General features: G+C 37.0%; 1 protein-coding gene across 3 annotated transcripts in view; it reads left to right on the forward strand.

Moving 5' to 3' along the window:
• LOC131041817 (uncharacterized) overlaps window positions 1-11,806 on the forward strand; it is a 32,410-nt gene extending 20,604 nt beyond the window's left edge. For all 3 annotated transcript variants that reach the window (XM_057975035.2, XM_057975033.2, XM_057975036.2), the window contains exons 2-3: window positions 11,003-11,236; window positions 11,437-11,806. In XM_057975035.2, coding sequence (XP_057831018.1) covers window positions 11,045-11,236; window positions 11,437-11,583 — 339 coding nt within the window. In that variant the 5' untranslated portion in view covers window positions 11,003-11,044 and the 3' untranslated portion in view covers window positions 11,584-11,806. The remainder of the gene's footprint in view (window positions 1-11,002; window positions 11,237-11,436) is intronic.
• Window positions 11,807-25,351: the final 13,545 nt, after the last annotated feature.

The raw sequence follows: 25,351 nt of genomic DNA on the forward strand, positions 1-25,351 counted from the left end.
AACAAGAATGATGAAGATAGTCCACAGGGCTATCCAAGTCCTTGAGATCATTCATAATCTATTGATAACTGTGGATGCATTCACTCACACTAGAGACATTGTCATCCCGGTCTTACAAGTGATAAGAAGGATGCCAAGGCAGATTTTAGCACAAGAAAAGATAATGGAGGGAGGAACCCATAACCTTCTGCAATGGTCAACTTTGCTCCAAATGAGAAGGAAGTTCTTTTCGAAGACATCAATAACAGATCCCTATTCAGGATAAGGTGTTTGATGTATTGTGTACCTTCCTTGACAGAAGGATAGAGATCGAAACAGATGTGGATGTCCAAGAATTGGAAGACAGGATCAAGATTATTTTTTGCAAAGAGGAGAACATGGTCACCGAAAAGCAGCAAGATCAGATGTATGCTACTATGTTCCTGATCGAGAAAACAAAAGAGCTAGAGCCTGGATGGGAGATGACCCTTCTCGCAGCTTTTGATCAAGTCCTTCACTTGGAAGAACGAATGAAGAACCTGCATGAGATTCCCATTGCTGAAATTGAGGGGATTACGTCCAGATTCATTGAATATGCCAGAAAAGAACAAAGAAAAGGGAACAAAATTCTAGATGTGAATTTGTTGTAAAATGATGTGGCAACTTTATTCCCATTGGGCTATGTTTCTTCGTTATTTGCGCCAATTTCTATTGGCTCTGGATTGATAATGTTTAGCTAAATGGGGTCTTTTTTGTAATAAACCCTAATTAGGGTTTAGGTGTCAAAATCTCAGCCTTTGATCTCCTTTAGATCCAGGCCGTTCATTGTATTTGAGAGTGCTATATAAGCTATCACTCAATTCATTTTAGAGGGTTAGAGTTAGAGAAAAAAGAGAGAAAAAGATTAAGATTGTTAGCAACAGAGAAAGAAGTGAAGAAAGAAAGTTGAACAATTGTTGTTTTATTTTGCTATGAGATCAATGAAATATTGAAGTTATGGTGTTTTATTGCAATCCTTGTGGCTATTTTCATGGTTGTTTATCTTCTTGAATCACTCTTAGTAGAGATAGTACTTAAGTTTTAGAATTAGATTGAAGGACGAATGTTGTGTTTGATCTTTGGTAAAACTCATAGTCCAAACCACTAGCTCCTTACTGATTGTAAGCACATCTTGTGTGGTCAACTGAAGATATTAAGACTGTTTAAGAGTTCAATCATTATTGGAGATATTGATATGTATCTTCGTGATAGTATCTATTCCATTGATGATTTGAAAATCATTGAATCCCCTTAGAAGATCGCACCAATTCTAGTAGAGTTGTAATCTTTTGGCAATACTGAAATTGGTAGAGTTTTATCAAGACCAGTCCCCATTTAGTCATTCCTAGGATTAGTTTAGTATCGCCTCCTTAAAACCCTTATCTTTTGCCTTTTTTGAAACATTAGTTAGTATTAGGAGAATTCAATTTCCTCATTGAAAAGTAGTTGCAAGAGCAAGATTTCTCAGAAAGTGCGTAAGGCCCCTTGTAAAACAGCAAACACAACGACCACTGGTGCTTATCCATGAGTAGAGAACCTACCTAACAGAACCTTGGAGTTTCTTCGATTGATCCTTCTGCAAAATCTTCAGCATTCGGGGAGCTTTATTCAAGAGAGGATAAGATACCTTTGGGTATTTTATTCTGTGTTTGGTCGTGTACAAAAGACACATCAACAAAATTGGTGCTAGAAGGAGGGCCAGCCTACTTTTCTATACAAAAGTTTGATCATCAAGAGGAACAAAACTATCTAGAAAATCCTGCCTCAAAAGAAATTCAGCAAATTTGAGATGAACATGTATCACTATGGTGTTGCCACATAGAGGATCAAACGAGGTAGTACAACCCAATTTGGAGATAGGCAACATTCAAGAAGACAATATTTTTGGATTGAATGACCTAGTGTGGAACTTGAGGAGAAGTGAAGCTGAGTATACTAGAGTTAGAATTATCTTGGAACAAGAAGCAGATAGAGCTGAAGAACGTCAAAGAGTTGCCGCCAAGGAACTTCGTAACCAAAGGGACCTGCAATAATCCTCAAAAAACAAGATCTTCATGCTGGATTGTATTGGTTCTTTCTCACCCGAAAAGCACCAAAGGATATTGAGGTCTACACCAGGCACAAAAAATCTGACTGAACTTTAGTTCACTTCAAGATCGAAGCGGGCTAAGAGAGAAAATACTTCAAGAGAACCTGAATCAAGGTTAGAAGGTACTTCTGATTTATTACAAGCTCCATCGCTTCAAGAACAAGTACAAGCTGCAATTCAGGCAAGTATCCAGACAATTTCTCATCCAACAATTCAGGACAACTCATCAAGTTCTCAACCAAGTTTCCAACCTTCAGGAAGCACGATGGCTCACAATGCTCCTCCTTCTCCTCCTCCTGCTTCTGCACTCAACGATGCTACATGGATGATCGATAATCCATCACCATTAGAATTTGCAGTATATCATGATATGCCTAAGAATCCGGAGAATTTTTGTTCAAAGTTCAACACTAATGATTTCAATCGTACAAAAGAAAATCATACCAAAATGTTCGAAGACCTTCTTCGCAACAAGTGAGTTGAATACGGAGACGTAGCTTGTAGACTTTTTCCCTATTCGTTAGGAGAAGAAGCATACTTTTGGTTCATTCATCTACCAACAGGGTCAATTAGAACATGGGATGCAATGAAAGATACATTTATTGCAAAGTTTGGCATTCCAACCACGCTTGCTGAGTTATATAGGCAATTTGTTGAAATCAGAAGGAGAGAGCATGAGCCTATCACTTCTTTCAATAATAGGGTCCATAGAGTTTACACGATGTTGCGACATCCATATCTAATTGCTGACCTGTTGTGACGTCTTCACACATCGCCCCATTGCAAATGGGGACCCCCACTTTTCGCTTTTTAGAGTAGAAGTTTTGCCTAGTTTCCTAGTGTTTGCCTAGTGCTGTCTAGGGTTGTTTTGAAGTTATAGGATCAAGTTGCAAACGTTGATATTTTAATGATCCTAAGTTTTGTCTAAGTGTTTGACCTTTTGAGCATTAACGTGTTTTTAAACACGCGCATCAGTGATTTTAAAGTGCCAAGGTATTCCAAGACCTTTTGGAGTTGTTTTCTCACCCCTAAGGTATTATTTAAGTTGGTTTCGCACTTTATTCCAATATTTTCCTAGCATTTCGCTCATATTTTTGAAAAATTTGCCTAGGTCTAGTGTAAATTTAATGTTTCTAAATGATTTTGAGTGGTTAAAATGATAAAATCCGAAGGGAAATCCTTATTCCAAGGGTTAAAGGGTCAAATTCCATGCTAGAGGTGCTTTTCCCCTCACATTCCAGACTAGCCAACCCATTCCCCCACTCAAAATCCACACTACACATGGGTTTCCCCTAAAATCCATACTAGCTACTATTTTCCCCAACTGTTTATCCAAACTGCCATCGAATTTCCCCTGGGAGTGCTAAAATTTGGCTAAGTGTCAGGATTTATCCAGACTGCCATCGATTTTCCACCAGGAGTGCGGACTGGAATGCAGACAACGTTGACGATGATTCCATGCCTGGGTCTATTCTCCACCAGGATATTTGTGACAACTAAGTGCGAATTTTTGTCCGGATTTTCATTCAGACTGAGGTCGAAATTCCACCAGGGAGGTTTTTTCCAAGTTAAGTGAGTTTGGAGTGTGGATTTTTCAATCCAGACTGCCATCAAATTTTCCCTGGGGGTGATTTTTTGCAAGTAGAGTGTATTTTTGTCCAAGCTCATATCGATTTTCCCCTGGAGGCTTTTGTGTGCAATTTTGATGAATTTATGCATGGATTTTTGTCCAAGCTAAGGTCGAATTTCCCTTATGGGGTAAATTTTGACACTTAATGATTTTTAAAGGGATTTTTCAATCCCAACCCAAGTCGATTTTCCCCTGGAGGCTTAATTTGGATTTAAATTGCAATATTTAATTAATGAGCCCCATTTTTAATTGCTTTTAAATAATGATTAACGATTATTTAAAATTTTAAAAGCAAAAAATTAAATAACTTGCAATAATCATTTAATATTTTGAACCTTCTAGAGGCAAGATAGTTTTTACCAAGCAAGTATATATGCAAGTGTTTTATCCCACATTGCTTGTATGGTGAAAGTGAAAGGTAAAAGCAAGTGTATGAGAGGAGTCTCCAACATTATTTTATTATTAAATTTGCCAGGTGTCTCCATGAAAGGTGATTTTTCTCCCTTATTGGCGAATTTTGGCAAAGTGCTGAAGTGAAGTGTTGGGTTGAGGATTCTTTCCTCCATTTTTTCCAGCTTGGCTGTTCCAACCTCCATTGTTGCAGATCCGAGCTGCCATTGAAGACATTTGCAGAATTTTAGAATGGCGCCATAGCTGGGAAAATTTCGATTTTTATTTGAGAATGCTTTGTGCCGTTGTTTGGGGTGATTTTCTTCATGCTTGGTGGCTGCCATTATTTTCAGACCTTGCTGGGTGCCATTGCTAGGAGTTATTTGACCTCCATTGTTGGTTGGGAACACATTTTCAGAATTATTTTTCATTGCCCAGCTCATCCACACTAAGGTGATTTTGGTTAAGGGCTGTTTGGAGGAGTTTTCGGTGCATTTTCAAGGGCTGCCATTGTTGTTACAGTCTGAAACTCCATAGTTGCAGGTTGTCTTCAGACTGATTTTCATTTCCAGCCACTTGCCAACTTGGAAAATTTTACTTGGGCGTCATTTCTTATGAGTTTTTTTGGCATTTGGTGGAGCTTCCATTGTTGATCTAAGTCTGAAACTCCATTTTCAGATTTGTCTTTAGACTTAGATATTTTTTTACCAGCCTTTTGTTTGTGCCCAGATTTGACAAACTTCACTTTCAGAAGGTGAAATCCATCAAATATAGGTGTTTCCTATGACTGCGACAAGTTTAAATCACTGATTTATTGAAGTTGCAAGTTGTCTTCAGACATTGGGCAGCCATTGTTGGACCTTGGAAGGGTGTCTTCAGACTTTAAGAACTAAAAATCAGACTTTTCCACACCCTTTTCCAAGCATTTTCAGAATTGTGGTATACTTTTGGGCACCATTTTTTGACATTTTTCTGAGTATACCAGGTTGTCTTCAGACTGAAACTTCATTTCCAACCACATAGCTGTGCCCTGATGTGACCATTTTTGAGTTTTGAAGGTCAAAATAATTCAAATGCAAGCATGTCACATGGCTGTGACCACTTCTAGCCATTGATTTTCATCATTTTCAGAAGGTTTTCAAACTTTTTGGAGCCATTTTCAGACTTTCAGAGGGTGTATTCAGACTTAAGAATGAGAAAATCAGACTTCAATACACCATTTTCTGAGTATTTTCAGACATTGGAGGGTGTATTCAGACTTTGTCCTCAGAAAATCAGACTTTGTCCTACAACTTTGATATAAAAAATCAGTCACTTTCTAAGTGTTTTCAGACCTCCAAGTGATTTTTCTAGACCTGGACATTCATTTTTGGGCTCCAAATACTTGATTTTTTGAGTTTACATGGATGTCTTCAGACTTAGCAATTATGATCAGACTTATCCTAAGTCTGAAAATTGGTTACCTTGAGGAGAATTTTCCAGATTTCATTCCCGACCTTCATATTTTCTAAAGTTGGTGTTACAATTTTCTAAGACTACCTATCACATGTTGGGACAAATGTCAGGAACAAAGTCCTGATGGTGTCCAGATTTCCACTCCATGGAATGATGATCCAGTCAACACAAGATTTTCAAGGACAGTGAGTCTGGATGAGGGTCGGATTTCCACCGCAGGGCAGAATTAAAAAGGAAGGAAGTTGTCCAGATAGGCATCAAATTTCCACCAAGTGAAGAATGGACAAGGATAATGCGGATGGTTTTGAGGAATGATCAGTCCATATGCGGATGGATTTCCCACCAAGGTTGAAATCAAGTTTATCACATGGGTGTTTGATTCAATGCTTGTTTGTTTTGCAGGACTGTTACGAGGAAAGGAAGTACGATGATCAAGGCTTGAGGTGAAGGAGGATGCATGCAATGAGGATACAAAATATCAATACTTCAAAGATTGGATGGGGATTTCCGGATAGAGATTCTAGAAGGTGAAGATGAGGACTAGATCAATCATGAAGAAGACTTCACTTTGATGGTGAACAAATGAAGGAAAGCAAGTTCAAGAAATGAACATAAAGGATTTTACACCAAGAAATCCAAAACTACAAGGAATTTCAATATCAAAGTGCGTCAAGGAAGGAAATATTTCAGGATTCCAAGATTGGGAAATTTTCCAAACATAAGGAGGGAACAATTCATGAAATTCCTAAACATAAGGATGGAATGCAAAGTATCATAAAGGATTCCAAACATTGTGAAGATGAAGAATGTACAAGGCAAATTGATTAAGTGTGCAAGGCAAGCTGAGGTGGCATCCTAGTCACCATCCGTTCAACCAAAGGGTGCCAAGTCAACATTCATTCAAGGAGGGAATAGGTGACACATGGCGCTACATTAAATATTATTTATCTTACCTACCCTCTTTTCTTATTGGCCAATGTAATGGCAGTTGTACAAACCCTAATTAGGGTTTTATCTTGTAATCTTGGTCGTTGATCTTGGATCAATCTTGGCCATCCATTTTGTAAGAGGCTCTATATATGCTTCCTTGTCTCTCATTTGTAAGGAGAGTTTTTGTAGAATTGTTGGTATATGCTACAACTATTTGAATCCTAATCATTGTTCAATTGTTGGTGATTTTGCTCTTCAAGTGTTGTATTTGCATTCATGGTTCTCAATTCCTCCAAGTTAGATTAGAATTTAGATTAGAATTTATTTTCATGTATGTTAGATTGAGTGGAAGATTTGTTGAATTCATTTGTGTGGAATCCTTAATCCATACCACTAGCCTCTTGCTGCTGGTAAGTGCGCCTTGTGTGGTCAACTGGAATTTGAGTAAGCATAACTTCAACTATTACGCGTCTGTTGACAAGCATCAACTTGGATGGTGTCTACGTTTGATGGTGATAGCCTGAAAATCTTTAAGTATACCTTAGACGATTGCACTAAGCTTGTGTCAATACCTGATTGTGAGACCTTGCCTGGTTTGATTCCACTAAATCCATTCATCATTTCCTACATTCCTAGGCTTAGAATAGATTTCTTGAACCCTAGTCCTTTTGCTCATTTTTTAGTAAGAATCAAGTTCGGAGCTTCATTGCCAAATCCTCAGTTATCGGCATACTTATCCTGATCCATGATAAGATTTAGCATTCATGTACAACGTAAGTCCCCTTGTGATTCTAGCATTATCACATCAAACCACTGAACTTATCCACAAGTCAAGACCTGACATTTCGTAACCTTGGAGTTGTCTCATTTGATCGTGAAGCATAGCATATGAGAGACTTCAAGAGAGGATAAGATACCTTGGTATTTTATTTTGTGTTCGCATGTGCATAAAAAACACATCAACATGACCCAAGAGAAATTTATTATGGAGCCTTAGATCATCTCACTGCCATGTTTGTGAGGGCCTATCCTATCCCAAATGATTTAAACACAACGTATGCAAAAGCTATTGAAGTCAGTAAGCACATGGGGCAAAATATTACTGGCCCGCTACTTCATATGGGACCTACTGCAACACCAAACCAAATTCAAGCAGTTGGTCTAGCATTGGCATATCAAACCCCAGTCATGAATCCAATTTCGCAAGCAACATATCTTGGCGTGCAACCGTCAAACTAGTTGGTGCTTCATCTTGGAGTTTCACTTTCACAAGCCCCACCAGCACAACCTGTGTACCTGCAAAATGCAACAAACTCCTCAAGAACACAGAAAGAAAAGGACGAAATGAAAGAATTGATTGAACAAGTCAAGAAGTTATCAACTGAGGTGACCCACTTCAGGAATCAAAATAACCAACTGCAAAGCATGCAAAGAATTAATCAGGGACAACAAGTGAACAATCAGAACTTTCAAGGAAACAATAATCAAGGTTTCAGAAACAACAATCAAGGCTTCCAAAGGAGAACATGGAATACGGCTCCTAATAACGGAAATGTGGTGACGCCACTAGACAACCCATCAAGTTCACAAAATCAAGAAAATCATCCTACCAGTAAAGTGTTTCTAGCAGAGGCAGCCTTATCCAGCTGGCGTAGACTTCACAGTACAAACCAACATTCTGAATTGCAGTGTCCTGAATTCAAGATTGCAGCTAACATATTTCAGCAGGAGATGCGTAGCAACGATGCACCCGAAAACCCTCCTACAACAGGATATGAAATGGTCCCGACCACTCGGTATGACCAAGCCATGGTTGTGGAAAGTTACAACCATTCACCGAAAGGAGAGAACTACCAGGCTCAAAATGGAAGATTTCCGCCGGAATCAGCTAATGGACCGATGGTACCTTCTGGTTCCCAGTTCCCACCTGCTTCAGCAAATGAACCTATTGGAGACTCAAAATATTATTTCCCGCCCTTGAATAATAGTGTCTTGGTTGAAGGGATAAAAGAAGTATTCCACCAGTCCTCAGGAGGCGTAGGTCCGAGGGTATACCAAAGAAATCAGAGAAATCAGGAACCTCTAACAACATCCATTCCTCCAAACAATTTCTCTACTCCCCCAGATTGAAAGTGACGAGAATAAATAACCTTAAAAAAATTCAAATTGAAGAATCACCAACAAATATAAACACTCAGTTAAGGCTATAGAAGATTCAAACAATACCTATTACTGAATTACAATCTATATTAAACCTTCTAGCTGCACTATCAAAGTGGTTTTGCCCTATAGATTGAGGATGTAAGTGCTCAGTTTTACAACATAACATTTCATTCAAGATTTCTTGCTAAAAATGGATTGGGTGTGATGCATTTTATAGATTTGTAAGGATTTGATATGTGGGACGAGTGGCAAGAGGGGTAACAATTTTATAGAATAATTAATTAGAGGCTAAACCTTAGGGATAGTTGAGGAAATAATTTTTGATGATGAAGTGTAATATTGAGATTAATGAGGAAAATCAATTAAATAATAAAAATATCATTTGTAGTTGTTGGAATATGGATAATTGATCAAATGTAAATAATCAATTTTAGAAGAATGATAGGAATTGACAAAATGTCAATTTTATGTGTCTATAGGAGCCGCCACTGCGAATCCCAAATTAAAGCATTGAAGACCACATAAATCTTCATGGTGCATGCCATTTTTCAAATGAATCTGAAAAAATCTTGAAATTTGATCAATCTCACTCAAAAATTACACAAATGCATCTGCAAATGATTGCCGATTCTTATTCTTTCTATGAAGGCCAAGTTTTTCTTGCTGACTTGTAAGTTATTGGTGAGTTTTTAGTTGAATTTTTAGGCATGTTTGGAGAGGACCCTTGTGAAACACACCAAGGTCAGATGACAATGGGTGATAATGAAAAAAGTGATGACAAGCAATTGTGAAGCTTTTTCACGTGACAGCAGGATTAGAGTTGACAGACCATGCAGGCAGGGTGTTAAAGTGGCCTAAGTAAATTGTTTTTCAGCAGCTATTTTCTTTAGTCATAAACTTATAATTTGCTTTGTGTAGTTGTTTTTCAGGTACACGTAGAGGTGGCTTGATCTAGGTAGATTCTCCAAACACACTCCAGCAGGTTGCTGCCTCTTTTTTGAAAGGGGTGGAACCCCAAAATGAGTCAGATTTCTAGCTTATTTTACAGAATTTACAGCTTCTGTCAATTTGGATTTCACTACTCACTTCGCATCTCCTGTAAATTTACACGAAGAACGTTCACACCTCACCTCACAGCTCTCAGGCATTCAGGATTCCACCTCATCTTCCACCTACTGCGAACCCTCACTTTATGCAAACTTACCACCCACATGTTGGGGTCTATGAGCACTAAATTACAAAGCACAGTGTCCACATAGTCCTTCACAACATTTTATATTTTTCATCTAGCATCAACCAAGAAGGAAAATGGAATGGTTGGAACACAAATGATTTCTGTATTTGTTTGTTTTTGTGAGCTGATTCTTATTTAATATTCTTGATTGCTCATTTGGAAAACATAGATGGATCATAGTGTAGTCATAGCTTTCTTTTCTAGTTCTATATTTTTTCTATATGTAATTCATTTAATTCTTATTTGCAACAGTCTATAGAGAGCTGTCCTCCAGATATCTCTTGGGCTCTGGGTAATGGCTGTTTCTTAGCAAGCTTATACATGCATTTGTTTGCTTTTATGTGGTTCTACAGTAACCTGTCAGACCCATTAGGCAGCTACATATGGCATTTTTTTAATTATTAATATACCAAGCATCCTTATCAAAAGAAAATTTGAATATAAATTGAAGAGCCTTGTCTATGGGTTTCTTAAACTTCCCCACAAATGCTATGGCATCGAACCTCTTCTTTAGAAAGTTTTTTGGCAACACTTGCTCTAGATATGTCTAAAGGAAGAATCTAAATAGTTTTAGATCAAAATGATGACGTGATTGATCAACTTGGGTTTGCATTTTGGTCATCCTCCCTTATTCTTTACATGCTCATCAAATCACACCTGAAGTGAATTTTGAGAAGGAACAACTTTAGACCTTGGAAAAGAGCCTCTGAATTATTATTGGAAGATACACTGCATCTTCCTAATTAAACTATTAAGGAGCTAAGCTTATTCCTTACCATTTCCAAACATATCACTTGTCTTGGTTGGGCGTGGATTTCCTGGAGATCTCCTTCAATATGAATAATCAACCTATTCAACCTCACTGGCTGATAAAAAATCAAGATTAACAATCCGTTTTTTTGTCTGAAATGTCTGACCAAGACAAATACGGTTATGATTTTTAGTTATTTTTATCTTTTATTACCTACCTTAAATTTGCGCTGAATGACAATTTAAACTTTTTCGGAGCATGGAATTGGCTCTTCAGAAATATCATTAAAGATATTTTTCCACATCAAGTGAGTGTTAAAAATATGTTTGGGTTCCTTTACAGGTAGATAATAATAAATAGTTTGGTAGACACTGAAGAGCAGGGATGGGGGTATATAATGGTACCAAGGCAGCTGCTCCCATAGCATGGAGTGCACGACTTTATATCACTCTTGTAAGAGGACTCCCTGGGACAAGGAAGCTCCACAGACGAACTCTTCAGGCTATTGGACTTCGAAAGTGCCACCACACTGTAGTCAAGGACAATACACCTTCAATTAGAGGCATGATTAATCAGGTCAGTTCCTCCCTTTTTTCTGATTGGTATTTATTTTTTTTATCACTTTTATTTTAACTTTCAAAAGATGTTTTGGCACTTACAAATTTGCTCTATCTATTTATGAATGTTTCTATAGTCTGTCCAGATCAATGACTATTTTACATTATTATCCAGAATGATTTACTTATCTACTCTTATAACTTTGTTTCAAATTTCAGGTAAAGAGGCTTCTTGCAGTAGAAACTGAAGAAATGTACAATGCTAGATTGCAGAGAGAAGCCTCATTGCGAGCTCTTAGGTCTCCTATTGTGGTCCAACATTCTTATCCTTCTCATTCAATTCCCCAGCAATCCAAGCAAACCTAAGGGGAAGCTTGAATCATGGGAAGCTAGTTCTAGGTTTTATGAGGTAGATAATTGAGGCATTGAACTTCTGGATAACATACTTTTGTCCTGTCTTATGTGGAGGCGCACCATATGGTTAAAGATAGTATAGTAATTTTAAGTCCAGATATAGTTTATCTCTGAGGGTGCTAAACCTAAGATTTTTTTCTTAAATTGAGAAATTATAAAAATTTTCCTTGGTTTCTTTTCTTTTGAAAATTTTTATATTCTTGCTTGGTTTTACTGTTTGGATTAAATGGTGGAAATTAAGGTATCTTGTTTGATGGATTGAACTTGAAAACTTTTATTGTGATAGACATGATAAAAAACTCATCTTTCTAGATTTAGTGAAACAGCGATGGAGTTCAGCTCCAACAACTTGCTCTCAAGCTACACTGCAGCTCAACTTTGTCTGGCCTCACTCTGATATCATACAGAGAAAACTACACATAGATAGGAGAGAACACTTAAACTCAAACGACCACACAAAAACTAGCTGTAATTTCATCAAACTTCATATAGTTCACGGCAGTGTGGTTTGAAGTACAAAAATCTTGTCTCTACATTAAATCACCATTCCAAAGAACATTTTAAAGATTTTTATGAAATATATTTTTTACAATCGGAAAAGCATTGGAAGAAACATTGTGGCTATGATGTAATGTCCCCTTTTAGGATTTACCTTAATTTGGTCCTGATGCAACAATTCTGACTCAATGTGAGAATTGTAAAATATAATCTCATCAATTCTTAAGACATTTTGTTATAATATTTAATTTATAATAGTAAGAGTAGTTTTAAAGATAGAACTAATCTTGCTAGTTCCCTCTGATCTGTATATTTGAAATATATGCCTCAACGTATAAATTGTTGCTGTTCTACTGGGTTTGTAATCTCCCTTCTAAGATCTCCTCTGATTTATAGCTAATTGAGTCTTTTATGCTACTAGTTCTTATGGTCTTGACTGGAAATACGTGATGAAAATATTGCCATGTAAAACTTATATCAAGCATACTCCAATAAGTACCTAATTAGTGAGCCTGAAGTGTTCTTTCAGATTGTAATATGAAATTCCTTCTGTAGTAATTTCTGATACCAATTTCTATGTATCGTTCTAAGAGAACTTAGAACATAATCTTAGTAATATCAGAGGCATCAAATGTAATGTCCCTCGTTAGGAGTCCCTTTAATGACTGATTAATAACATACAAACAGATTGATGGGATAATCCTTAGATGTGTATAATCATTCTGGAACTAAAAATGTGAATCTGGCCCACAATGTATGTCTGCATATGGATGGAATTGTCCTCTGATATGTATATATATATACACTAAACTGAAGATATACTTTGATATACAGAATACGTATATTGGATCTGAGTGTATACTGTGCTTGATTACTTTCATTTGATAGCAAATTGGGCTTCCTTCAGTCTGCTGCCTTAACGTGGTTCTCTCCTCTAATCTGTGCAACCCTATATGCGCCGAAAGCAGAGGCACCACTAGAGCAGATTCGAATACGGGTCTAAGTAAACCCCTATCATGTTGGACAGAATATCGGACGTGGACTCGGGCAGCCCTCCTAGTATGTTCCGTCTCCTCCTTCTTTCATTCATTAAATATCCTTGGTAACGAATGGTTGTATCGTATGGAGAATAAGCATGTCATTTGATGATGATTGACATCGCACCTCTCCATATTTAACTCGATACTGTTAACTGCTTCCTTATGAAAATTCATATTATTCTTTAATCGCTACTACCCATAACTGATGACTATTTATCAAACTAATCATCATCTCCACTCAAACGGATATTGCGTAAGTCCCTGTCCACTCATTAATCAATAGTTGCCTCAGTTGGTATCCTTGAATTGGTATGTGTAATCGACCTTCAAAGTTCTTCCTTTGGAGTGGTGCTATGAATTCTTAATTACTTGTCGTTTTTAATATTTGTTGCTTCCTTCATCAATCTAAACGTTTCCAACACCATATATTACAATTCCTAAAGCTGTGATAATCTCGTCTTCTAAGGGAGTCGACGAATGTTTTTGTTGCCCTAGCATACGTTGTAATCCCTATTACTTATATTGCCAGTGTTGCTAGGGAACTATCATATGTACGTCAGCTTGCTCAAGATCATACGTATACTTTCTTGTTGGGTCTTTCTTCATCATGCCTTAAGATATAACTCTATTTATTTATGTTATTATTTTATTTGAATATTTCAACTAATAAGTATTAATTATAATAGTATAAATAGATAAATTTGGAATAATCATTCATTAGTAATTATTATATTTAATAATAATAATAATTGTTTCTTTTAGGATATATATATATGATCAAGGGGGGAACATGACATACGATCACAAATTTGTCCTCATAAAATATTTCTCTGTTGCTGGGACAGATATTTTCAGCAAGCCTGGCTTGTCTAACAAATCATTTGCCTTCAATTTGATTTTATGAACCCATATACCTAGTTTGATAATCACCCAAGTTTTGTTTCACATCAAAGCATCATACTTAGCCTTCATGGTTGTTCCCTGTTTTGATTTGCTTTGGCTTCCTTATAAAAACTCACTTAAAAAAGGCTCACCCTTTCTATTAACATAAAAAATAAGTCATCACTAGCATCATATATGATAGAATAGCCAACTTGCCTTAAATTCCTTGATGTAGTATGATGCCACTCATGACAAAATGAATGTTGTTTCAATACAAAACAGAGATGTCAATAAGGTATCTGAATCATGTTTGATTCTGGCAAGGATTCTGCTTTTTTTTTCTGTAATTGAGTGAACAAGCTGTTATGTAAGGAAGCAGAAAGAAAATCAAAGTGGGGGGCAAGCATAAAGATTGAGTATGATGTCTGTTTTCATGTGAAACAATGCATGGGTGCTTGTATATTTGCCACAAGATACAAGAACAATCAGCTGCAAATGGGTATATGAAATGAAGGGAAAGCAAATTAAGTGCAAGATAAACATAAACTAAATTGAGGCTTTTAGAGATTGAATTTTGCCAACAAGACGTAGATTACAAGTAGACATTTGCAGCAGCAACCATGATGTATGTAAAATGTATATTTTGAGTAGTGACTTAATAGAGACAGAAAAGTTTACAGTACTTCCATCAAAATTTGCATCTTTATAGTAATTTGATTATAAGTTTCAAGATTTAACAAATGTACCATAAATTTATGTTAAAAAATATAATCATTGCTGGTTCTTCATCGCCCAGTGCTTGGTTGCTGGCTGTTAATTGATCATTTCTCTATAAACATCAACAGATGCTGTTGATGTGTCTCTCCTTGCAACTTGAGTGAAAATCAAGCTCCTCAAATGAGAAGCACTTGCAATGTTATATATCTTTTATTCCTTAATTTCTTCGACACCTTTTTAGCATATTTGAAGCTTGAGTCTTCAACCATCTTTTCATCCACAACATATGAAATGAATGATACGAAAATCTACTTCTTTTCAACAAAGTCTTTAACTCGATTTAATGCAATCTCCTTTTTTTCATTATAGCAATAAGTATGCATTACAATGGAATAAACTAAGAATATACAGTAGTAAAAAAAAAGAGATTGGGTCCAGGAGATGTAAACATCAATTTTTATGATTGTCGGACATGAATTTCAATTGGCCACAACTGCAAATATAATATATTTTCAAGGACCAGTGATTTTCAATAACGATCTGCATTCAAGTATCATCTGTCACAATATAAAACTCAGTAGATCAAAGTCTACAAAATTTGGCGGCAAACTGCCTGTCCAGACAGGACAGGGGCTTGAATCAACACAACATTTAACCTGCGGTCTTAGTAGGTGACTTGTGCCATCATTTTCAAGGAGAGGGGAGGCCAGGCCAGGGTGAGAATAGAAAGAGCATTTGAGGGGGACAGATGTTGTGGATGTTGCTACTCCATGAAACAATGAATACAGACTTAATGGCATAGCGTTTGGGTATCAATTGCTTATTCTTCTTTTCTCTTCACTGTTGAATTTGCAACCTATTCAATTAACCCTAGCAAATTTGTGAATTAGAAGTCTCATGCAAGGTTATAAAGAAAATATTTGGCAGGGATAGAGGCAACGCCTCCACTACACTATAATTTGAAGACTCATGTCACCTGGTAAATGTAGCAGTCAACAATGACTCATCAGCCAGAAATACTGTCACATTATATAAGCTGTAAATAGAGCAGGCATTCTACAAATTGTCACCAAGGTTGTCAAAACCCATAGGAATACAAGAAGGAAAATTTAAACTTGGATGATGGTTTGGTTATTGAAAAATTAATGGGAGAGCTATTAATGTCTCTGTCCAGTCTTGTTGATGTGTTTTTTATGCATATGCGAACACAGAATAAAATACCAAGGTATCTTATCCTCTCTTGAACAAAGTTATCCGAATGCTGAAGATTTGCCCAAGGATCAATCAAAATAACTTCAAGGTTCTTATATGTAAGGTCTCTACGTGTGGATAAGCTCGTGGTATGATGTGATTATGCTAGAATCATAAGGGGACTTACATTTGATTGCCTGAGTGTTTAATCTGCTCGAACTCAAGTCCCATCTACTCACCGTGATAATAAAGAAATAGTAAAAGGTGAAAGGCTCAGAAAGTCTACTCTAAGACCTAGAATGCGAGAAGATGGATGAATGACTAGTTGGAGTCCTACTGGGTTGGCTCTCACCATCAGGCTGAACAATCCGACACCAACTCAATGCAATCTTCTAAGGGATGCTTCGAATATGTTCAAATTGTTACACCATCAGACCTTGATCACCATTCAAGTTAATGCATGAACAATAGACGCATAACAATTCGAGATTAAATTCATTCAATGTTAGTTGACCACGCCGGGCGCACTTACAATCAGTAAGAGGCTAGTGGTTTGGACTAGGCGGATTCCACGCTAGTGCATTCAATAACTTCTTTCGTTCAATCTAATTAACCATCATCTAAAATGAAGATTCAACAAGAGACCATGTATATTGCAAAGAAACGACACATTTCACCATAACTTCGATGAAAATGGAGTTTAGATTAGGAAGAGAAGACAAGAAATTGTTGCCTTGATTAATCACCACTCACTATTGACTAATAGCTAATCTAACCACTATTAGCTAACTATTAACTATTGACTAATCTCTAACTATTAACCTTTACAAATGAAGAGTCAGAGCTTTATATAGGGAGCTCTTTACATTTCAATGGCTCTGATTGATTTACAATGAATGGCTAGGATTTCAAGATGAAAACCCTAATTAGGGTTTGTTATAACAAACTCTTTTAGCCAATGATTAAATAACATTTCATGAGAACGAACCAATAAATGTCAGGGGTAGGTGCCTCGAAGTTTGTGTCATCATTGGTGAGAAGGTACATTGAATCTGGAAATGCTGAGGTGGAGCCATCTGACTAGAGGAACAATGACTAGGACGCCACCTTGTCTGGTACCTGCTCATATCTCTTTTGATACTCAATTTGGTGATGCTGAGAAGCTAACTTTGATTAACTCTTCTGAAACTATCTTCTTCTTCAACGTACCCTTGCACTGACTTTGGTTGATCTTCTTTTGTCCTTGATGTACTTGATGGATGACATACCTCTCCTTTACCCTCCTGTGTTTGATGAGGCCTCTTAACGGTCAAGTCACTCCTTCTCTAGTAGCATACTTCGCCTTGAAGTGCTTGTAAGATCCTTCTTCTCTGTCATCCTGTGATTTTTCCATGTGGTAAAATGAAGATCTTGAGGATAGCTTGCAACTCCTTGAACACTTGAAGTCTTCCAACACTTTAGAAGCACGTTGAGTCCTCCTCCATGCATTTGAGGTGTCTTTAATGATGATGGAACTTGAATAGGTCGTCGTTGTCTGTTCTTCCTTCTAGCCCAGTCTTGTTGATTTGCAAAACAAACAAAAGATAATTAAGAATATATGATATATATTCATTCTAACATCGCATTTCTTACCTTAAATCATCAATAAGAAGATATTTGAATCAATTTGCGAATTTGACATTTGTGTTCAAATTCATCAAGTTTACTCATTTCTACTAGCTCAAACCATGATTATAGGTCCTTAAGGCTTGGATGAGGTCATTCTTCCTTATGCAAAGTTCTTGAACCAAGGGTTCTACCCAAACTAGAGGTGAGATGTAGATTTTGAATGAATTCGCTCCTCTAAGCTCAATTCATACTCCTTTTCACTTAGCCTTGTCTTAGACTTGACCTTTCAATCCCTCTCTTCTGAAGACATCATTGATTTGACCTCCAAAAAGGCCTAAAAGAAGGATTTCGCTTTGGACCTTGGCCAAGGACAGGACCTATAATGAAATTCGCTCTGAACCCTCAAGAAGGGTCAGGAGCGAAATTTGCAATTATGTTCAAATCATCAACTTTTCATCACTTCACTTTGTTTCACACATCAATTCTCTCTTCACAACGTCATAAGGACAAGGTTTATGAGGCAAATTGAGACCAAGAAGGGAGATATTAGGAAATTCGCTCTAGACCCTTTGGAAGGGTTAGGAGTGAAAATTGACATGTTAGTCTCTCCGTCAGGATTCATGTATGGAATATAACATTCAAGTATAAGAATGTCAGTTATACTTTAAGTTATATTCCATGTATATTGTCAGGATGTTTGAGAGTGATTTCGGACCTCCAGGAGTTATAATGCAAAATCTAGTTTTTGGAGGATTCTTCAATTTTGCCAGACTTAGTCAAATTTCAGGATCAAGATGACATTCCAGACAACCAAATTTCAGGGCATTTGAGAATCAGGATGACATTCCAGACTCCTTAAGGCAAATTCACTCTGTCCTTGATGTAAGGGATGGGACCTAGGAGGACATTATGCATTCAACCAAGGTTTGATTTAGCAACTTGAAGAGCGACCGAATAGTACATAAAAAACACCCTAGGAATGATCTAAATAACCTTTAATCACTTAGTTGACCTGACCTCTTGAGGAGATCCACTTGACTCAATCCCTTCAATGCAAAGGCTAAGACACTAAAACGACTAACAACAAAACCAAAAGGGCTAACCCCAGAAAGCAAAAAGTGGGGATCCCCATTTGCAATGGGCGATGTGTGAATACATCACAACAAGTCTATTGGCTGCTCAAAGGCTGCCTCACTGGCTGTCCACAAACTCACATTTGCAGAACCAAATGCCATTTTATCCTTTTCCGATGGATTGTTTCCTGCATGGGAATTATGGGAATTCACTTAATCTTGTAGGTTGTGTTCTTTTATATTTTTTACTTGTTCAGTGTTATATCTTTTTAATGGCTAAGCCAAAGCAAATGTCTGAAGAAAGCCAATTTTCAGATTATGTAGTTTAACAATAGAAGCAACAGTCATGACATGGAGGGTTGGGAGGGTGTGAAAGAACAAATATAAAAAAAAGGTTTAAGAATTTAAGGCAATCTATCTAGCCTAGCTTCAAATTTGTGTTACCAATAGTATTTGCTGTGAGAATTAAAACTCTCAGATTTTTTTGGTCTAAATGCTTTCTCTTTGGACCATTTCTAATACCAATGGTTGAGACATTGTCAAAGTGAACCAAAGGCAAGAGTTATGTATTGTGTCATATTCTAGAGTCGGAACCAGTGAAGGGTCCCTTAAGAGTTCAAAGAGCACAAGCTTGAGATATTGAATCACTGTCTAAGTGTAACAAAGACAAGTATTTTTTTGTCATGTCGTATATAGAGTAGAGCTAGTGAAGGGTCATGTTGTGTTTTCACACATCACCACATTGCAAATGGAGACCCCCTACTTTTTAGGCCTTTTCGGTCTTTTGGCTTTGTATTTTTGGGTCTTTTCGCAACAGTCTCGTCAGTCTCTCTGCTTTGCAAGTGTTTGGGGGTCATATTGGTTAAGTTTACTTTTCGTTTGAGCAAATTTGGTGAAGTCTATGACTCGTTTTGTTAATTTAGGGTTTATGCCTTTAGCCCTAGATTTTAGGGTTTTGGAAAAACTAAGCTTAGAACTGGAATCAGGACCCTTCAAGGAACCTCCCAGTAAAATTTGAGCGAATTCTGAGCACTTACTATTTTTAGTAAGTTTCACTGCCTCCCGAATTGGTCTAATTTTGCCAAAAATCAAACTTACTATTTTTAGTAATTTCTATTTTTAGTAAATTTCTATTTTTAGTAAGTTTTCCTGACCTATTTTGTCCAAACCCTAACATTTTGAAACACTTACTATTTGGGAAAATCTATTTTGGCAGGTTCATCCCTGAAGACGCTGAAGACTGAATGTTCCTGAAGATCATTTCTAAATCCGGAAGAGTCGGAAGGCAGACAAGTTGGATTAAAAAAATGGTTAAGTTTGGAACTCCTATTCCTAGAAGAGGAAAGCATGCAAAATCATCCAAGTCTGGAAATTCACATCTATCCACCAATGTCATTCTGATCCGAAAATAGCTTGAAATTTGACTAAGTCTGAAAAACTTGAAAGATCTTCCAAAATCCAGAATTTGCATTATGATTCCTAGGGACCCAAAACCACTCTCAAACATCCTGACAATATATATGAAATATAACTTAAAGTACTTATACTTAAATGTTATATTTCATATATATCCCAATGAAGAGAATGAGGAAAACTTATGAAAATCCTTCCCCAAGTCAATTCAGCACCCAAGGGCCCCAAACAAAGGAGTCCATGGAGAACGTGGAGAATGTGAAAATCCTTGCCTAGGTGGTTTTAGCGCTCATACTTCACCAAGGGCACCAAAGTGAAGTTGACATGGAAAGCATGGAAAATTGTGAATTCCACCACTTAGTGAAAATTTCGCCCTACCCCAAGGGAGGGTGCGAATGTGGAGTGCTCAAGGAGAATGGAGAAAGTTTAGAATTCCACGCCTAAAGAAGATTAGCGCCCAAGCCATGATGAAGGCGCCAAAGAGGTGTTATCCTGGAAAACCCTCAATGCGATGAAATTCCTTCTTCCTAACAAAATTCCGCCCTAAGACATGGAAGGGCACCAAAGTGGATGATGCATGGAAAAATGTTGAACTTAAGAATTCCTTGCCTTAGGGATAATTGCGCCTAAGGAAGGTACCAGGGTGCCAAAACTTGATGGTCATGGAAAGCTTCAAAATCACAAAATTCCTTACCAGTGCAGAATCATTGCCCAAGTCCAAAGGCAGGTACCTAAGTCCAGGTTTCAAGGATGAATGCTTCAAGATGAGATTTCCTTCATCAAGGTCAAAATTCCATGCCCAGTCAGGAAGTTGAAGAGAAATTTTCTGAGGCATGGAAATAATGAAATTCCTTCACCAAGCTGGATTCCAAGTTCAAGTCAAAGAATGAAGAGAAATTTTTTAAGGCATGAAAATCCAAGGGGTCAAGGAAGAATGAAAAGCATAAATCCCCTCGAGAAATTTTTTAAATTTCCATTTTTAGACACCAAATTTTATCAGAATCCGAAAATATTTGCAGATTTGGACTTGTGGGAGAATTCTCTCTCTCATGGACCTGGGTCCTAAATTTTAGGAAATTTCCTAAAAAATAGGAGATGTGAAAATTGGTTGAAAAACTCCCCGCAAACATGATGAATTCAAAGAGCACAAAAAATTCCTTCCTCGGGAAGGAATTGCGCCCAAGAAGAAGATATTCCAGGAAAGGTGAAAATGTGGCTAAGTGTCAGAAATTCCTTCCTTCAGGACACAATTCCAAGAAATGTGAAGAATTGACTAAGTGTTTGAAATTTCTTCCTTCAGGACATAGTTCTCGGAAATCATGAAAATTGGCGAAGGCATGAAGAATTTCCTTCCTGAGGGGTAAGGAACGAATTTCTTTCCAAAGGAGAATTCCTTCACAACATGAATTCCATGTCGAGATGAATTGAAGGTAAAAAAAACAATTTCTAAGGCAAGGATGAAATTAAGGATGAATTGAACAAGAAATTCCCCCCTAGAGAAAAAATTGAAAAATCCATTCTCGAGCATCAAGAATCATCCAAATTTGAAAATGATGGTAGATTTGGATTCATAGGAGAATTCTCTCTCTCCTAGACTTAAAACCCTAATTTGTGGAAAATTCCTAAAAAATAGGAGATGGTGGAAAATCATTAAAAATATCCTCCAAAGCAAGGAAAGTTCGAGAAACTTCAAGAAAATTCTTCATGGATCAAATTCTTCTCTCTTGAAGTTTACTCTCTCCAAGGTTTTCTCGCCAAGTGGCAGCCGAGTCAATGCACGTTGAATTAATGAAGCATCTCTTTGCATGCAGCCGTCACATTTATGGCATTATGGTAGATTCCTTTTGCATGCAACCGTCACGTTCCGAAGATGATGGTGCATTTACGACATCATGGGCGATTTTTGCATGAGGGTACATTCATTGCATAGTGGGCACTTTTTGAATGTAATGGTTAATTAATGCTTTATGGGTGCCATTTCTGGCAGAATTGTAATTAATTGTATATGGGCATAATGACATTTATTGTTGATTCCCACCTTGTTGCATCTTGAGTGGATAATCTTCTAGGGTGAAACCCTAATTAGGGTTTGCATGGCTTGAGGCCTATAGAAAGGGGTGACCCCCTCATTTGAAAGCAGGAGGGAACCTTGTATGAAATTGTTGCGATAAGTTTTGAGATAATAACAATGAAACATTGTTCTCTGATGGTGTCCACTTAAGTTATTTTTTCAAGACTTGCATGGTTTCACCTTCCTCACTTAGATTAGAAATAGTAAAGTGTTTTGATTTCAATGGAGAATGTAATGGTGTCTGATGAATTTCCATGCTTGATACTTTTGCATCTTGTTGATTGTAAGTTGCAGTGTAAAGTTAGTCCGAGCCCCCTAAATTCGTGCTAAGTTCGATTGTGGATAGTCATTTGGATTGCACCGTTTTGGGTATTCAAATGTACTTTCTCGATTTGAAAATCCTCTAGCATCCCCAGAAGATTGCACTGGTTTTCTCGGAGTTGTAGTTAAACTTGGCGAAGCAGAGCTTGGTTTATTTGGAAATTGTCCACCAAAGCACTATTGATTGTTATCACTACCCTTAGGAGTAGATTTAGATCCTTCTAAACCCTTTCCCTTTTACTTTCAGTTCATTTTAGTCCATTCGAAGCAGAAGCATCGCAGAATTGCCATATCGGATGATGGAGTTCCAGCCACAACAGAGAAGTGAAAGAACGATGCAAACATAAGGCCCCTTGGATTACCATCAATCACATCAGCCAACTGAGTCACGTCCACGCATTGAAGGAACCTTGGAGACGATTGTTTGAATTTCTTGCAATCTTAGCATGCAAATTGCACTTTGATCAAGAGAGAGTGAAGTGATTGTTAGGCAACTTTATTCTGTGTTCGACGCTGTCATAAAAAACACATCAACAGGTCACTTGAAGTTGAAGAAAAGCATAAGCTTTGGACCTGTTTTACAATCAAAAAATCTCACATGGGAGAGATATATGGATATTGGAGGAGGAATGCCCAATCTCCATAACAGATTAATAATTAGCGCAATATTTAGTGACTGAAGCTACTTGCATAAGTGTGTCAAAGAAACTGAACGCTTGATGGAATAATGTTGATGATTGCAGCCTTCTGATCCCAAGAATTTTCCTCTTCAATAAAGGAAAGAGCATTTTACTATTGTACTATCCAGGAATTTCAAATGGAAGCTATTTGATGCCTAAACTACCTGCAAATTATGGATGAAAATTAAATTCTGAGAGGATAACAACTATAATATGGCAGTGCATGCATAGATACTATGTGCAACAAGTGAATATTTGCGTATCATCATGCAAGTTTGCCTGTGGTAAAGAATCAAGCTCACGACTTTAGGGAGGATGCTGTTGTTTTTTCTAACTTCTCATTGCGTAAGTCATGGAAATGACAAATTAGTTTGACATAGCAGAAGTAGCAAAAATTTCATCTTTCAACTTTTCATTCTTTTATTCCTGTTAAATACCAAGCTTCCCCTGTAAAATAAAGCTGAATAAGGGCTTTACTTTTTCTGGTAGGAAGAGAATAATTTCTCCTCGAACATATTCATTGTAGATCAAGATGCAATTTGGTACCATGTAAGTGCTCACTGATGGTTGCTGTGCATTTTGTGTATCGTATAATGATCGATGATTAAATGTATTTCTACGTGCTATATTGAATTCTGTGATTGTGAAAATTTTGTTTTATATGAGGGGATTTTTAACTAAACTTGAAGTAAATTAACGCTAAAAAAACTGAAAATTAAATTTTGATTACACGACAAATTCTTTGCATCAACTCAAATATCTCTTCAGACCCTCTAACATGTGTGACCTTACATAGACAATATATGTTGGCACAATTGGCATGCTCGCCTAAGCTCATCAAATAATAATTAATGTGCGCCAAAATCTCATTATAATATTTTCAATGCTAAAACATCGTAGTGCAAGTGCTATAATGAATGCTTTTGTCCTTCACCACTCACAAAAACTAGAACGGAGTTAGAATTGTTAGTGCCCCACAGTAAGCATCAACACTTAGTGTGTGTCTGTTGGCCCATACCACAATATGGCTACTTGATACGAAATATACATTATGCCAACCAAGCACTAGTTAGTGAAAGAGATGGAGATCCTTTACAACATAAGCAAATCCTCGTTAGTGAATTGGTTTGACCAATTATTTGAATTTAGTCCATCTTTTTCTTGCTAACGAATTCCTTGGTTTGCAACGCAAAGTGCAACTATGCATAGGTTGTTCCATATGCTATTTTGTAGCTCTATGAACATTAAAAGTTCTATCTATCATATTCTTTTGAAACAATTCTTCAATTCCAATGCACAGAAAATTAAATACTTAAAGCCCATGCTCTGCATTCTCTTCCATTCATGTATTTGGTAATTGTCGAGTCTCCCCTTACTTAGACCTTCCAACAAAAGTCGAAAGTAGCCTTCAACCAAAAACTATGGTTATGGCTTCGACCATATTCGCTGATTCCAACCCAAAATATATTGCCGAAATAAAAATAGGTTGCCCCATGGGATCTTGGAAGACAAATCTACCTTCTTTATGTCCAAGTTTTTGTTGTTTGCACCATCATAGTTCTTCTCTAGCCACCTTACTTGTAGGGATACCAATTTGTCCTCTTTTGTATGGTTTTACATCTTTTGAGCTTTTGAAAAGCTAGTGCAACATTGGCCACTTAGTGGCCCAATCTATCTCATTTGGCTGAATCCCACTCACGCCCTTTTCTTTATACACTAATTTCAACCAATAGATTACCAGGTCATTCCATATGCTCTCCAACTATTTGGATATTTCTTAAAATGCTCCTTTATTCCTTTCAAGCCATAGATTCCATACAATCAATTGAGGTAGAACATCCCATATTAATTTGAGAATAAAGCAACTTCCAACCTCTTCAAAGATCTAACACACAAGCTAGTAGAATCCATTGCAAAATGAAATATGCAAGCAACTACATGAGTGTGTGCGCATCGGGTTTCCATCATGCTAATCATTGTCAGGTGGCTAGTAAATTCTACCTCAACCAACTTCTCGTCTTCAACATGTTCCTACATTCATTTGCACTTAGATTCTCATCAATAGGTTAGTCCATAAAACCATAGCCGAAGCACATTTCATCATCATTTCAATTTCAATTTCATGCATTTAAAAATAACATCTAATTTAAAACACATTTATCGATAATCAAACATTCAAAACATGTTTATCTAGTCTCAATCAATTTATTGTATTAATAATGCAAG

Source organism: Cryptomeria japonica, chromosome 7 (assembly GCF_030272615.1).
Source record: "Cryptomeria japonica chromosome 7, Sugi_1.0, whole genome shotgun sequence".
NCBI classification, from domain to species: domain Eukaryota; kingdom Viridiplantae; phylum Streptophyta; class Pinopsida; order Cupressales; family Cupressaceae; genus Cryptomeria; species Cryptomeria japonica.